At 38.5% G+C, this 17,475-nt stretch overlaps 1 protein-coding gene across 1 annotated transcript in view; it reads left to right on the top strand.

Annotated features, from left to right (window-relative positions):
• Positions 1-662: 662 nt before the first annotated feature.
• The window catches only part of LOC124288421, a 97,848-nt gene continuing 81,035 nt past the window's right edge, over positions 663-17,475 (top strand). Inside the window, exons 1-3 of the mRNA XM_046724938.1 lie at positions 663-810; positions 1,156-1,325; positions 9,492-9,666. Coding sequence (XP_046580894.1) covers positions 676-810; positions 1,156-1,325; positions 9,492-9,666 — 480 coding nt within the window. The 5' untranslated portion in view covers positions 663-675. The remainder of the gene's footprint in view (positions 811-1,155; positions 1,326-9,491; positions 9,667-17,475) is intronic.

Here is a 17,475-nt window from a genome sequence, read left to right as displayed (position 1 = left end):
TGAAGCCATCCACATCAAACAACACCGACAATGAAATCAATCCCTTGTCATCACATTGTTAATGTACTTCCCAATTAACTTCTTGTTAATTATTTACTGTGTGTGTATATATTTATCATCCAAAACTGAGTTCCACAGGAGATATCGCTTGTGTGAGATCATATGATATCTCCTAAGAGATATCGTTTTGACAGTAGATTTTGTACAATGCCCTGACCATGCTATGACGTCATCAACTTGATGACATCACAACGCTATGACATCGCTGCAATACAAGTCTAATGGTAGTACGGTGTTAAGAGATGTACATTTGCCATTGAAAACTAATGAAGAATAATTTTTGATGATAAATAGAATCTCACCCTCGTATCTACTGATATCAATTATATCAACACGAGTTGATAAAGTTATAAATATCCGAGGCTTGCCGAGGATATTTTTACCTTTATCAACGAGTGTTGATATAATTGATATCAGTAGACACGAGGGTGAGATTCTCTCTCTCTCTATATATATATATATGTCTTCACCGTGTTTTTAAACTGACTCATACTTGCTTGACAACGATACAAGAATCTGTATCGAAACGTCGCGTCATCCGAATATAGAAGTTGTTCATCCATACAGTTTGTCCTTATCTGATGATACATTGTTGCAGGGCAAAGTTCATCCTGGATGTCAGCAGGAAGCGAGATTACACACGTCATTTCTACAGTAAAGAGCATTTTGTCATCTGGGTTAAAAAAACACAGGAGAAAGAAGAGGACACCGTCACCGTTTGATCAGGTTAAAGATCTCCTTGATAAAGTGGTACGTACAAGCTCACTGTCTCTTTCACTGAGTCATTCACCCAAGGTATTCAACTGATGAATGTATATATTCTCATGAGGTTATGCCCAAACTAAAAGGCACTGCCCAGAAACTAACTCAGAAATTCTCCAGAAAATGACACACGATCAATAATTATCCATAAAGAAATTGTTTGAAATACCCATTTAGGTTTACAGTAACAACAAACAGCATAATGGTTCATATAAGTGGCAGCAGTAATAAGTAACGGGCGCCATGATGTCTACAATCAACAATTACTAGCGATTGGTGGTAAAATTGGAGAGTTCTGGAGAACATCACACTAAACTGAAATTCTATATATAGGGGGATTCATCAGATGAAATATACAGGAAAATTGAGACACAGACCAACCAAGTGATTTCACAACTGGAATCCCTGAGGGACACAGAACCGCAAACGTTCCAGGATGGACTTGATCATCAAAAATTCACCACTGAAAGAATACAAAAGGACTTCCAATTGTTTCAAGGGGCGTAAGTAGTACCTTACTGTCCCTAAATTGATGGTGTCGCAATTTGTCAATCACCTCTCTGTTACTTGTCTGTTTATACGAACCTTAATAAGCAATAAACCTGGCACGTCCAATAATTTCTGATCTACGTGTTGGAGTATACCAAACTGGTGTTTGTATGAAACTATGTGTATTCACAGATTGAAACCTGAACATTTCATGGGCAATTCTTGATCCCATAAAATGTTTTCTGACGAACTAAACATCATGATGTTAGTTCATCAGAAAGCATTTTATGGCATCAAGAATTGCCCATGAAATGTTCAGGTTTCAATTTGTTAATACACATAGTTTCATACAAAAAGCCAGTTTGGTTATATTCCATGAAGGCTTTCAAATGAAAAGAGTCAATTTTAAGATTTAAGAGGTTGATCTCCCCACCTAAGCCTAATGAATTACCTAATTTAAGTTCACTCATCAGCATATCGTCCCATTTTTAGGAAGCACTATTGCAGTGTAAAAAAGTATGGAAAAAACTATTTACTGGTAAAATGACACCTCATTCCTTTCATTGCTTGCACCCCAAAACCAGCTCACAGAATTTGATAATAATCTAAGACTCTATCCATAAATGGGTTAAGCCGCATTAGCAATACTGCTGCTACTAAAGAAGAAAAAAATATGTTCCCTATGTAAATGAAGATAAATATCTACTAAAAGTGACGACGAACATCACTAAAACTTCAACCCGTTATCACAGAGAACAACTGACCAAATTTTCTAGGTCTATCAACTGGGGAACAGTTGAGTTGAGTTGAGTTGGGCTTTACGTCACATCGGCATTATTCCAGCCGTATAGTGACGAGAACAAATCTGCTTTAATAAACATTGTAAGTACATGATAGGAATGAGTTTTATTTCAAATACATATATTCATTACATTGTCATTTAAAAGCCGAAAAAGTCATAGCACTAAATTTAAAGGCAGGCAATTTGTTAGTCACATTACACAATTATAATTTATGATACAGATCAACTTCCCTCAGGTAGTTCTCTAACAGATGAGCGCTCACGCGGGAGAACAGATCTTTCACAGATTTGTTGCTTCAAAATGTGAGTCCCTTGCAGACGATAAGTCCACACAGTCAAGCAGAATATACTTGATGGTGAAAACCTTATCGCAAGAGACACACATGGGGGGTCCATCCCCATCCGTTTTAAGCAGATAGTCATGAGTAAACCGACTGTGACTAATACGACATCGTGGTAAAATTACCTCATCACGTCTTCACTGACAACCCAAGTAGGTATAACCAATTGTTGGCTTTAATTCATACAATTTATTTCTTCCTACTAGAGTGTCCCACCTTTTTCGCATGAGGTCCCGAGTATAGCTTTTGATAGTGGGTTTGAAATCACTGTACGGCATCAGCAGTGGAGATAAGGGCTTGTCAAGAGCTGCTTTTGCTGCAGCATCGGCTTTTGTGTTATGCCGATGTGATCCGGCAATCAGCAGAGAACGATGTCACATTGGCCAGTAGAGAGGTCGTTGTAGAGTTCTAAAATGTCTAGAATGACTGGATTACTTGAAGTAACATTTTGAAGTGCTTGAAGGCAAGATAATGAATCTGTTAAAACGATGAAGTTTTTGGAATGATTCTGCTGTTTAATACAGGTCAAAGCTGAGAAGATAGCTTTGACCTCGGCAGTGAAAATGGAACTGTTGTCAGGTATCCTAGAGGAGACAGTCTTGGATCCAAGGACTGTAAGCACTGGCAACTTGGCCCTCATCCTTGGATCCGTCTGTGAAAATGGATCTATGGGTGTCATACCTGGAACGTAACTGGTTGAATTCCTGCTGGAACACCAAAGGATTTGTTTCGGACTTTTTGAGTTTAGTGAGAGTAAAATCGACCTGTGGTTTTACCATCTGCCAGGGTGGCGAAGACAGTAGTCGGTAAGGTGCTATGGTATTGAGATCAATTTTAGCTTCAGATATGTGTGGTTGAATTCTGATTCCATGTTGTGGAACCAGGCTTGGCAGTTTAGGAAACAGGTTTTCATAGAGAGTGTTGAAAACACAATTGAATGCTGGATTGGACTGATTTGAACGTGATTTAGTGATATACTGCAGTGCAGGTTTAATGAGGCGTTATTCAAGGGAAGGTCCGTTAGTCTCTGCATGTAGACTGTCTACCGGAGAGGTCCTAAAAGCTCCCAGGTTTCAAAGAAAACAAATTGTTTAATAAAATATAGATTTATATCTCAAATTCAGTTTTAACCCTTGAATGTGATATGTGACGGATATGTTTACAAATGAACATCGTTTTCATTGTTATTATTAACATTCAGTATCTTTTTTGACATTTCTCACCGGGAATGGCTGATGTGGCATAAACAATATTTAATCACCCACTCATCGTCGGAGGAATCAAGTTCACTTTCTGAATCTGAATGTGTTATTTTCGCTCATTTAGAGTGTTTTAGTGGGTGCCGTGGTAATGAGAATACATTCAATCAATCCCGGTCCCTGCCCATCATGGAGCGCCTACACTGGCGATGTTCAATGTCGGCGGATCTCCAGGCGACTAGCAGGTTGCAGGATTAATATATTTGAGCATAGCATCATACCAGATTGGGCACATGTCTCAGACAAAGACAAAATTGGCATGTATTTGAAATTCCAAGTTAAATATTATTTAGCCAGGACTGAAGACCGTTTCGATATAGCTTTGTGCATCATAATATAGTGGCACAGGGCTTGGCATGACCAGCCGATTGATATACCCGTCAAAGTGAAGTCAAGGTTGAAGTAGTGTATTGGGAAAAGGACCACTGTTCCCGGAACCCGAGCCATCAACACCAGAATCCCTTCCTCCACCGACACAGGGGCGCAGCCAATAGCAAGCAGGAATCAGACCTGGTGAAGTTCCTTCTTGAGAAAGGTGGATCATCACCAGGGTTGATGGTTTTGGGAATGGTGGGGAAGTGATCACTCCCGCATAGGTCATCATGGACCATCCATTCAAATTTATTATATAAGTTGGAATCGGCGAGTGATTGATCCAGGGAAGGATATGTCCCCGTAGCTGGCTGTAAATATGTGGCTGAATCGTCATTGAAAATACATAAATTATTATCGGAAATGAATTCCCGAAGGATTTTACCATTAGTAATAGTTTGGGCACCTGATCGCCCATGATAGGACATGGCTTCGGAAGTTGATCATACAGATTTTGAAGATCTGATTGTTGAATATAAAGATATGCAAGCTGCAAAATGCCAGCGCAATGTGCAGAGACAGACGAACAGCAATAGTTTAAAGCTTTGTATTAAGAGTGACAGGGCTATAAAAGGCATGCTGATGAACCAAAATAGAAGCGCCTCCAGTAGCTTTTTCACCTGGATGGAAAAAGGAATGATAATCACTGTACTGTCTTAAGTTAAAAATATCAGTATTGAGGGCAAACTCTTCTGTCTCTTGTAGACACAATGCTGATGGTTGAAGATCTTGTATGAGTAATTGTATTTCATTGAAGTTATTCTTTAGTCCTCGGCAATTCCACTGAATCAGATTAGCCAATTGAGCCATGGTGGCTTAATTGGAGTCCACGTGAATGTTAGGAGGAATTATTCTGTCCTGTGAGGACAAAGTAACCTCCATATCCAGAGGTCCAAATGTGTTGAAACCTCAGAAGATGAAGAGACAGGAGGTTGTTTGTCTCTATTTAATATCTTTCCTTTCTTCTGTTTTGAATGGTTTTCAAACAGACGTTTCAGATTGTTTCTCATGGTGAGTTTCTGTTTGAGAAGCAGACGTAGATTGTGTGATTTCTGAAGAGCTGAAGCCAAATGAATAGGTGTATCTGTAATCGAGGGCGCTGCTTCAGAGCGAGTGACTGCAGCAGAGTAGGTCAGGCTTGATGGAGTTGAAGTCTGATTTGTCAACATTTGTTTTGGCCTCAAGCTATGAAATGTTGTTTAAACATTTGATTTTCAATAATTGTGATTCTCGTTGATACAAAGGACAGGACTTGGATGAAACGAAATGGGCAACATTACAGTTTAGCACTTATAGTCTCTCTCACAGTCGGAACCCTTATGTCGATCACCACAACGATGTCATACTGTAGAGTTTCGACAGAATTGCGATCCATGCCCGAAATGTTGACATTTATAACAGTGGAGTGGGCTGGGGACATACACATCCACCCCAATGTTGAAATAACATGTTTTTAAAGCCTTTGGAAGAGAGGAACGGTCAAAGGTCTGTAAGCAGGTGTTGGTTGTCACGCTGATTGACTCTTTATTAATGGTTAAACTGCTGATATACCTTGATCTGCCAACTCTGAAGCAATGTCCTCCTCTGACATATCGACAAGACAACGTGCTCTGTCTCCGATGACGCCACGAGCTTAGCATCCTGTGCAAAGACACAGCAACCTCTATATTTGCAAATGTCTTGATCAACAACAGACTCAGAGATTGCTGTCTCCGTGCACACTCCACAAGAACTGAGCCATTACTGAAACGGGTAACATTTGTAACTTCTCCGGAGTTCCGCAGATAGTATTTAATATGGCAAATGGATTAAGTTTTTTGTGGAAGAAAGTCTGAAGCCTCAATAACAAGAAATCTAGCCCAGGAGCCACAGTTAGAAGACACATGTCTAGTAGAGAGATCTAAATCCTCTAAACGACTCTTTTTATGGTTTCCAGATGAACCAGAAAGTGGAAGTACCATGATGAAAGGGAAGGATTCAGCACCCTTGCTCCCTACCCACCACAGAGTGTCATCAATACGGACTGTGTTAAATAGCACCGGATATCCAAGATGCCGACACCAAGGATACAGGGGTGCTATACTCAAGAGAAAACGACACAAATAGCTGCATTTCTCTACCTATTTCATGTCCGACTCAGCCCAAGACAAGAAATTAGTGATAAACATCATTCGGATGTCATTATCACCAGATTAGCCGATGAACCACCGCCTTCTGGCATAGGACTTTAGACAAAAATAAATAATATAATGTGAAATACAAACATTCAGTGTAAAAAATGAACAATAATTGTTTAAAATGTTGTCCATGCATAGGGCATGGTGTGACCAGCCGATTGATTGAATCGGGCCAATTCTACCACCCGTCCAGGTGAAGTCAGGGCCAAAGTGGTCTGTTGGGTAAAAAGAGGCACGGTTCCATGTTCATTTTGCCCTCAACCACCAGAATCCCATCCTCCACCAACACGGGCGCATCCGACGTTTCCTGAGCTTCCTGAACTTAAAGTCTTTGAGGTGACATGAGGTGAGGTGAACTTGGGTTTAACGTCGTGCTTGAGAATATTTCGCTCATATGACGACGTGCATGCGTGTGTATATGTATATGCGACTGCTTGTACTAGCCCAGACTGAAGCTGGTTTTATAGTGACTCCGAGCCGACCAGTCCTTGTTGTACCAATTGATGCCGAGCGCCAGACAGAGACCAACAAGTACCATATTTTAACGTCTTTTGGCATGACGCGGTTGGGGATCGAACCCGTGACCCGAGCGGACGCTCTAACCACTACACCACGGAAGTCTTTGAGGTTGATTTTAGGGGTTGGTTGTTCATCCATATATTGTTACCCTCCCTTATTACCCCAACTTCTAAATGCCCTCTGAAAATCTCTGAAACTCAAGGACATAATTTGACGATGATGATTTTTGGCAAGAGTTTCGCCATTTCTATTTGCAATTTTCGTTTTGTCACTCAGTAGGTTATCAGCAGAACAGCAGATTTTGAACCTTTACTATTTATTCTCTGAACCATGTTCAATATGGATACAATATTTCTGATTGTATCGTTGGAAAGTGGTCAGTTCCACAGATGGTATTGTGGACCGACCAACCAAATTCATAGAGGAGGTTAGAGTCTGCAAGAGTGTGTCTCACTGCAACAGCTTAGGGGTTAGTGTTACAGGACTATGGATAACATCCTGCTGAAGAAGGATTGAATATCCTCAAGGGGCCCTGCCACCCGCAGGAGAAAAAATATAAATGCATCGAACTGACGTAGAGTAAAAAAAGTATCTGTCTTCTTCAGATAGGTTTCCTGCAGACAGAAGGCTGATGTCGCAACATATTGGACTAATAGCTGTAACCCATTAAAATTGTTCCTCAATCATCTTCAATTCCACTGTACTATAAGTGTGGAATAGACTAGCTTCTTCGTGGGTTGACTAGGGATCTACCCCACACTTTCTTTGAGGGCAACAAGCTATGTGTCTTAGGATGGTCGTTATCAGAGACATCCATGTCCTCCAGTGACAAACTTGTCAGAAACATATATTCTATCTGACCTTTTGTGGCTCAAGTTGTGTGCTCATTTCTTTCAGGTTGACATTGAGGTTTTGGAACAGGAGATTATTGCTGCTAAGAGAGTTTCTGTTGATCAGAAAGTGAATTCGCTGTCTGAGTGGATTGCTCATGAAAGAAATGTTTATGACAGTCCGTACTTTCCCATGTCAAGTCTGTTTGGCTGAAATGTGCGAGGTAGTTACAGTATTTCCTTTTGTGGTGGTTTCAGATGGTGTCCTGGCGATGGAGGCATAGGCTTCTGCGCAGTCAATTACCTGTACAAAATTTTAGGCTTCTGCAAAACTTACATTTCTGGTGAATTCAATTCTGTTGATCTTCATCTGTTTTTCCCCCAATAGAATAGTCCCTAGAAAAGGATGAATGACTTCCGCGGCAGTCGGTGCACTTTTGGAAACGACCGTCACAGTCTTCTGTGTTTATTTTTCTCCACAATGGGCACATGTAACAGACAATGTCCGTATTTCTGACATTTGAAACACTGCAGAGGATTGGGCATGTACATGGCAACATTTACATTGCAGTAACCTGTCTTGACTGATGTAGGAGATTTCGGCGCAGAAAAAGAAAAGAGATACGTTTTAGTTTGCACAGTTTCATTATATTCCTGGTTGTAAATATTTTCACATGTGTGATTCCTTGATTCTTCATCTCAGATACAATTTCAATTTCCGTCATATCTGCAAACAGATCTCGGTCTCGTACTATTTACCTTTACTGGTATTCATTCTTCTGTATGGAGAGACCATAACCGCAACAAAATGTCTGTTGATAGCAGCGTGGTTGCTTGGTGTTTTCTATTACATTGGTGCAACAGAGATCCTGAATTTCTCCAGCTATGGCGTGGACACATTTTGATATTGCAAATATTTTAGCTTCAATAGAGTCTTAAGTTCTTAAGAGTATCAACAATCAGTAAACATGGCCAGTAATCAATGGATTATGAGGGTTGTTTCTCGTCATCATTGTCGAGTGGACGTTTCGGGTTTTTAATTTGGTAATCCATGCTGTGTATATTTTGATTCGTTATCTGAGTACCCACCCACCATGAAATATTATAAAGTCAATGCTGATCGCAAGTGGATTTCCAACTTGCAGGACCAAGGGTACCCGGATGATATACCCAAGCAGAATAATAAAAATAGGTATATACCACCGGATTGGCCCATGAGCCACTCCCTTCTAGACACAGGACTCTGGGCAAATTACTAAATTGGAGTTATCCAATCGAAATGCAAATATATTATCATGTAGCTAAGACAACTGACAAAAATGTAAATAGTTTGTAAAAATTGTGTAGCAGAATATACTCGTTAAGGGCTTAGCATGGTCAGCCGATTAATAGAACAGGCCCCATTCCACCACCCGTCTAGATGAAGTCAGGGTCAAACTGTTGTGTTGGGCAAAGGAACGCTGTTCCTGGAACCAGTGTCCTTGACCTCCAGAATCCCTTTTTCCACTGACACGGGCACAACCCACGGCAAATAGGTTACCCCATTCGCTCGCCTCTTACGACCAGCAATTGGGTGCTCTGGACACATTCTATCCCGGGTTAACACGAGGAAGAGCTATTAGCGTTACCCAGCACTCCCCACGAGGAGGTTGCTCTTCACAAATGCCAAAATTTGTTTAAAAACATATTTCATCTCAGGCGCCCAATTTCCTACCTAATGATAGCACACTTCAATAGGCCTAAACATTACCTAATGAATTTGTGATATGTAGTAGTCTGTCTACATGTATGTAATTTTTATAGTCTTGTGTTAATGTGTACCAGAAAAGCTAAGTACATAGTCACTAATTATATCGTATCTTTCCCCTTAAAACTTCCAGTACAGAAGAGATCAAGTCTACCATACAGTCACTATTTGGATCGAAGTTTCATCCTTCATTTCCTAGCCAAAGACGTCCTTCAGATTCCAGCTGCGGTAAAGGGACATATCCATCTGACACTAGGAGCAAATATGGAACTGCAGGGATCGACCTCGTGTTGAATAAAGGATGGAAGGTATCGAGTTTAATTATTTTTATGATACATTTCTGTCCTTTACTTCTGAAGAATATTACACTTTTCCTGTTTCGTACTACATTGCCATAAGAAAGTAAATGCCAATCAAACAGCACATTGCCATAGTTCTTATGGACTATAAATAGAAATAGTAATTGTAATCTACCAAAAAACAATAACATTTCAAGTATTTGAACATGTTTATGCTGAACATGATTTATGACCTGATGACTGTCTGTGTCTGTATTTATTGACACCTACTTGGGTAGATCACGGATGTGTGATCTAATAACGGCTTTGTAATCGGAGTACGGAATGAAAAGTGGTGTCACAGATTTGTTGAATGCTGCTCTAGCAGCAAATCGGCCATTGTGTTTCCAGAGATTCCAGCATACTGGGTAACCAACAGAGGACGATGTCGTATTGACAAGTTGCAAGGATATTATATAATTTAAAAAATTCAATTAAAAGTCGATGTTTACCAGATACGTTTTTATTAGCCTGAAGGCACGGAAGACTCAGAAAAGATTACATATATTGTTTATGTTTAGGATGGTTTTTAATATATGTAAGAGCTGTTTATATGGCGTCAGCTTCTGCTGTCAAAATAGAGCTGTTATCTGTTATTCTTGAAGATATTGAACTGGGTCCAATGACAGTAGCACAAGCCACTGTCCCACCATCTTTGGATCCATCTATAAATTAGTATATATTGTATTTACTTTTTCATTGATTAATTTAACTCATTAATCCCCAACTTTTTAAATACTGCTTAGTTTCAAATATAATTTTGCCACTGGGTCATAATGAACATAATTGAGTGTTGTTTTCAGTTGACTTGTATAGTTTTCTTATAAATTGCAAAATGCGATATATTTTTTAACAACAGTGACAGTTTCCTTGGACATTCATATCAGTTCCCTCTATTAAGATTTATAGATTATCAGTCCGTTATAGCCAGGTCGTGGTAGATTTTAGCAATTCATTCAAGCGTACAAAATTCAACCTGTCATGTTGTCAATAGTTCATCCATCATCCCCTCACCAATGTCATCACTGTCGAAGAAAAACGAGGTAAACGACGCCTCAAACCGAAGTCATGTAAATCTCTTACAATGCCATGCTTCCAGCTGGTACGGTATGCTTTCTCGAGAACAAAGAATATCGTTTATGCATATTGTTTAGTTAAAATAGCTTTTTTTAGCAAAGGATTCTAATCCTACCAAATGATCGATGGTACTTCTATTTTTCTGAAACCACATTGAACATTTGTTATAAGGTTATTAATTTCAAGATCCAAAATTAATTTATTATTTGCCATTCTTCCCATGGTCTTACAGACACAGCCGGTTAGAGATATGGGTCTGTAATTCGATGGATATGTTTGATCCCGTTCAAGTTTTGGAATGGGGACTACATTGGCATTACGCCATGAATGGATGTTTGGCAAGAGTTTTAGTTTTGGCACTTAGTAAGTTATCACTATCTTTAAGAAAGTGAACAGAAGATTTTGAACCTTGGCCTCTTAGTCGCAGTACCATGTTCCATACCTTAGACATGGCCTTGCGAGAAATTATTTTGGAAAGATAGTTTCTCCAAGATAGGCGTTTGTTTTGTTTGTAGGCACGTCGTGCCTTGGCACCAGTAATCTTAACATTGTTCAAGTTATGAGCTGTAGGATTTCGGCGAATTGTAATCAATATATGTCTTTGAAATAAAACTCATTCCGAGTATGTACTTACAATGTTTACTAATGCAAACTTGTTCTCGTCACTATATGGCTGGAAAAATGCCGATGTGACGTAAAGCCCAACTCAACTCAACTCTTTCTACATTTTCTGCCTGGAAACTGAGCTTAAAACAACTCTGAAGGAGCTGATACAGTTTAAAAATTTCAGGTATTTATTTTTCATTACATAATGTTTCGCATAAAGACCAATCATCATCCGGTGAGGTTGATTTTAGGACAGTTGGGAAGGGATAACTCCCAAAAAGGTCATCGTGAACGGACCATTCAAATTCGTTGAATCAGCGAGGGACAGGATCAAGTGTAGAGTAGGTTCCTGTACCAAGATATAAAGAGGTGCTTAATTTATCATTTATGACTCACTTACTCACTCAGTCACAGAAATAAAATCTTCAATAATCTTGCCTTTATCGTTTACACATGTACTTCCCCATAGAGGGTTGTATCCGTTCAAATCGCCCATGATGTACAGGGCTTTGGTAGGTGATCGTATAGATTTTGACCCTCAAACAGATTGCAAACAGTTTGATATACATGTACGAACATTTCTTGAAAACCATGATGTTGTTAATTGTGAACAATGTAGAGACTGTGACGATATCTTGGATGACGAGATCTCAAATGATGAAATCTTGAATGCAGTTTAGAATCTGAAAAATGGTAAATCTCCCGGGGCTGATGGTATTCCGACGGAGGCCATTAAGGAAACTTGTTTGATATTATTACCTTTTTATAAACGTCTTTTCAAAGAGATTTTCAACAGATTCCAGATTCTTCGAACCTTGGTCTTATCGTTCCGTTATATAAAGCTGGGGATAGAGAGGATCCCAATAACTACAGGGGTATAGCTCTACTTGATATATTTAGCAAAGTATTCTAGATACACTTATAAAACTTTGGGCTTCAACACAGGATATCATTTCTGAGTCGCAAGCAGGGTTTAGAGAAGACTACAGTACTATTGACCAAATATTTGTTCTAAATTCGATTATCCACAAGTACATAAGGAAAAAACGTGAAAAATGTTACTGTATTTTTGTTTATTTTAAAAAAGCTTTCGATACCCTTCACAGAAACAAGCTCCTATATATACTTCTCAACAATGGTATACATGGTAAACTTAGCACTGTTTTACGTTCAATGTATACTCATGCAAAAGCAGCTGTTAGATGTACGAAGTACAGTATGACTGAAATATTTAACCCAGTGACTGGAGTACGACAAGGTTGTATCTTGTCTCCAGTCCTATTTATTATGTACATTGATGAACTAATTAACGACATCATAAACAGCGACTATAGTGGCGCTTTTATTGATAAGGCTATAAATGCACTGTCAATTCTTCTGTTTGCGGATGATGTCGCTATATTTGGAGACAGCGTTGTGAACCTACAGAAAAAGATAGATATCTTAGAACAGTATTGTACGAAATGGGGATTGTCAATAATTGGCAAGAAGACCAGAATTTCTAAAACATATCGACTCTATTTGACATTGCAGCAGCACATTTAGTAATAATATGTTAATCCCTGACTTTGTATATCAATGTTTGGAAAGTTGGAAATCGTTCCTGTTTATGCTCAAATATAGTCTTTTTGAAAATCAAGATGATTATGTTTAGTGGGTCATTGTTACTCTCTAGAAAACCGATGAGAATCCTTTCTTTATTAAAATGATATATATGGCTGGAATAATGCTGATGTGACATAAAGCCCAACTCAACTCAACTATTTGAGCGTTTTGTTTTAGCCAACCTTCCAGTTTGGTCCACAGTGCCCGTACAAGATCACATTCCCAAAATAAATGCTGCAATGTGTCTGCCTTGTAGGAACAAAAGTCACATCTATCTGATTTAGTACAGCCCATTCTTTGTAAACGGATATTAGTTGGTAGGATATGGTGTAGGAATTTGTACTGGAACCACTGAATGTTTGAATGGGTGGTGCACAGAAAAGGTATCATGTTATATTTTGTCCATGTTTTGATAGGGATGTTACATTGCAACTCATGTTCCCACTTATTAATATGTTGGTTTTTGATACAGTGTTTCCAATAAGTCCCTTTGTTGTCTGGCAAAGATGTATTAGATTTAGAGGGAAGATTGATAATTCAACCTTATTTTTCATTTCTAAATTTCCAAATCACTTGATATATGGTTTTGTCGTTTGAATTAAACCATAATAAAGAATGAAGTTTTAATTTATCGTATTTGTTCTTAAATTCGATGAAATTTAGAAAACACCCGTTTTCATCCAAAAGATCATTTATAATGTGGATTCCTTTCGAGTTCAAGTCTGAGTAGAAGATTAATCATGATATTACAGTTATGCCAGATTGTTTGGCTGAGAAGATCTGAATCAGCTTGTGGTTTGATTTGTTCTATAAAATCAACCAGGATGAGACCAAGTCTACATAAAACGGATTTCTAAAGTTTGAAATAATTTCTTTTTTTCAAATGATTACGATTAAGTTCTAAAATCTTTATTGAACCATTTTTTTGGTAAATTCCTATCAATAAGTTTGGTCCATGGTGTTGGTGTCTGGAGGACCAAAAAATTATCAAGGTTTGGCATTTGGCATGATCATACCATTCATTTCTAAACTAAAATTAATAAATACCCAACAGTGTGAAGGAATCTTGATCCAAATTTAATTTCCACTCGGGGCATAATTTCATTCTGGAATGTTCCTTTGATGCCAACCAGAAAATCCTAGTTTTATCAGCATTTACCTTCAGTCAAGAAAAGCGTGCAAATTGTTCTAATGTTTGCATTACAGCATAACTCATTAAGGCCGAGAGCCAAATATATATGGGGCAAATTAATCAGCTCCTCACCTCGATTGACGCGTTTATGGGGCAGGAAATTGGCAGTTTCTCACAGCGACAGCCACATATATTCGCCAATAGAAAGAACCTCTTATTCAGCGAGAGACGCACATGTGTGTCGTACTTTTTACAATCTCACTGTACCAATTATTTCAACCAATTTAGTAGTACTGAGCAATATTAGCTTTCCTGACGACAGATGCTACCTTTAGTGTCAATAAGAAGTATTTAAAGCGTTTTGATAGCAATTGCTAATCATTATCATAGGCTTATACAGCGTTTGTAAATGAACACATGTCGGCGAGAAAGGTGATTATGATGTTTTTACAGATATAAGTGTCTGGTACTCTTCATTGGGAATGGATACTAACATACTTCTTATGAACATTGATTGAATTAGATGTAATGGTTTAGAGGTTACTGAAGATTATATTTTCTTCAACTTCCTAATAAATAGGAAACACTATACGAAATTTCAAGGACATACAAAGAATTCAAACACAATAGAATAGTTTGAATTTACTTTTGAGGTAAATTTACGTTGTCATGTTTTATATAATGAAACATAATGTATAAACACAAATAATTAACATCCAAGCTCGAATAGATTAGACATAATTTAACTTACTAATTTGAAGCTTACTGAATTGTAACTAAAGTACTGTCGAAAATAGAAAAAAACCCTGTTTTTAGGCTGTTACTCTGTGTCCCTAAAATTGACACAATTGCAGACAGCATATGTCGAAATAACCCACCTCGGCCTAACTGGGCGTTCAGTGGAATGCGTAATACGATATCCAGAAAAGCATGTTTACTCGTAAAATCGGGCAAAACTTAGAAAAATGCGAATAGCTGCTGAAAACAATATATCAGATTATAGATGTCAATTAGGTCGCTGAGCCAGGTATGACGACGGACCGTCGATTCAGCTGGCATGAAATGCAGGTGCTGCCTACAGGCACAAGGGGTCATCTCAAAGATATTGCTTTTTCATGTGTGTTGACTATGTCTCATCTACTGATTAACATCTTACGTGTCTTTCTTTCATAAAGTTTATGTTGAGATTTGTAAGAGAGTATGATACCCGAAAACCATAGAAACGCATCGTAGTATATAGGTGGCATGACCACCCGAAGATCGACAGGACTTGATATTATTTGTAAATTGTTATGACGTGCCGTGTACCTCCCGAGTATAATTGCCCTAAAGGGTTATCTTATCTTAGCTGATATCTCTATCCCCAAGCCAGACCCCAAATTTTGCTTTTGAGGCGACCCCTTCTATCTGTTTCTTTTTATTGTGACAGTGAGACTGCATGGTAGCTACAACCTTAATAGTTTCGGCATAAAAGTTATTATTTTTTACGTCAGCTATCGTTTATAATGAATCTACGTCTAATTTCAAATTGGGCATTTAAAAAGTGTCCTTTGTAATACAATATCGTCGCACACTAATTTGCATAAAGCCATGGTCTGTTTAGACTTTTTGGACTTAAAAAACCCCCGCATTGCTCATTTCTGCACTAATTTCCCCTCAGTAAAGTCCCTTTTCTCCGTTTTCTATCTCTCTACCACTGAGACTGTAGTTAGGCCGAACTTAGTTTAACAGATATTTCACATATCAACTACATAAATTGTAGAGATAAATGAGAAAAAAACGTTTTTTCTATTTCCGACAGTACTTTAGTTACGTACTTTCCATAATCTAAAGTTGATAATGTTACCTAATCGAATATAAAGTGATAAGTCGCGCCTTTGCATTGAATACATGTCAGTGTTATTACAACAATGAAATCTTTTACTACGTCTGTTACAAAACACAGTAAATTGGTAATTCAAAAAATTCTTAGACATGGACAGAAGTAATATAATATGTTATTACATGTAAACCATACAAAGGTATATAGAGCATTTTTGTTCAAGCTGTTGAAAGTTTCATGTTGTTTGGAATTGTCAGTTTTCTATGCAACTTTCATGAGCATTGAGTAAAACATTTGTATTTGATCACTGTAATTATCTGTGTTGTCAACTGCAAGTTTATACACTATAATATTGTTGAGTTGTTGAGTTAGGCTTTACGTCACATCGGCATTAATCCAGCCATATAGTGACAAAAAACAAGTCTGCATTAATAAACATTGTAAGTACACAGTCAAAATGAGTTTTTTTTCAAAAACATATATTCATTACATTGTCATTTAAAAAAGTCATAGCACTAAATTTAAAAGCAGGCATTTTGTTAGTCCGATTACACAGTTACAATTTATGATACAGATCAACTTCCTTCTGGTAGTTCACTATCAGATGAGCGTTCACGCGGGAGAACAGATCTTTCAGATTTGTTGCATCACAATGTGAGTCCCTTGCAGGCGATAGGTCCACACAGTCAAGCAGAATATGCTTGATGGTGAAAACTTCATCGCAAGAGACATACATGGGCGTCCATCCCCATCTGTTTTCAGCAGATAGCAATGTGTAAACCGACTGTAGCCAATACCACATCGTCGTAAAATTACCTCATCACGTATTCTCTGACAACCCAAATAGGTATAACCAATTGTTTGCTTCAATTCATAAAGTTTATTTCTTCCTACTTGAGTGTCCCACCTGTTTTGCATGAGGTCCCGAGTATAGCTTTGATAGTGGGTTTGAAATCATTGTACGGCATCAGCTTATCAAGAGCTGCTTTAGCTGCAGCATCGGCTTTTGTGTTACCTGCTATGCCGACGTGACCCGGCAACCAGCAGAGAACGATGTCAGTTGGCCAGTAGAAAGGTCGTTGTAAAGTTCTAAAATGTCTAGAATGATTGGGTGACTTGAATTAAATTTTGAAGTGCTTGAAGGCAAGATAATGAATCTGTTAAAACGATGAAGTTTTTGGAATGATTCTGCTGTTTAATGTAGGTCAAAGCTGAGAAGATAGCTTTGGCCTCAGCAGTGAAAATGGAACTGTTGTCGGGAATCCTAGAGGAGACAGTCTTGGATCCAATGACTGTAGCACTGGCAACTTGGCCCTCATCCTTGGATCCGTCTGTGAAAATGGATCTATGGGTGTCATACTTGGAACGTAACTGGTTGAATTCCTGCTGGAACACCAAAGGATTTGTTTCGGACTTTTTGAGTTTACTGAGGGTAAGATCGACCTGTGGTTTCACCATCTGCCAGGGTGGCGAAACAGGAGTCGGTAAGGTGCTATGATATTGAGATCATTTTAGCTGCAGATATGTGTGGTTGAAT

The sequence above is a fragment of the Haliotis rubra genome, unplaced genomic scaffold, assembly GCF_003918875.1.
Source record: "Haliotis rubra isolate DU_JTF1 unplaced genomic scaffold, ASM391887v1 Scf418, whole genome shotgun sequence".
Lineage (NCBI taxonomy): Eukaryota > Metazoa > Mollusca > Gastropoda > Lepetellida > Haliotidae > Haliotis > Haliotis rubra.
The sequence above is the reverse complement of the archived record's forward strand: the minus strand, read 5'-3'. Positions and strand labels throughout refer to the sequence as shown.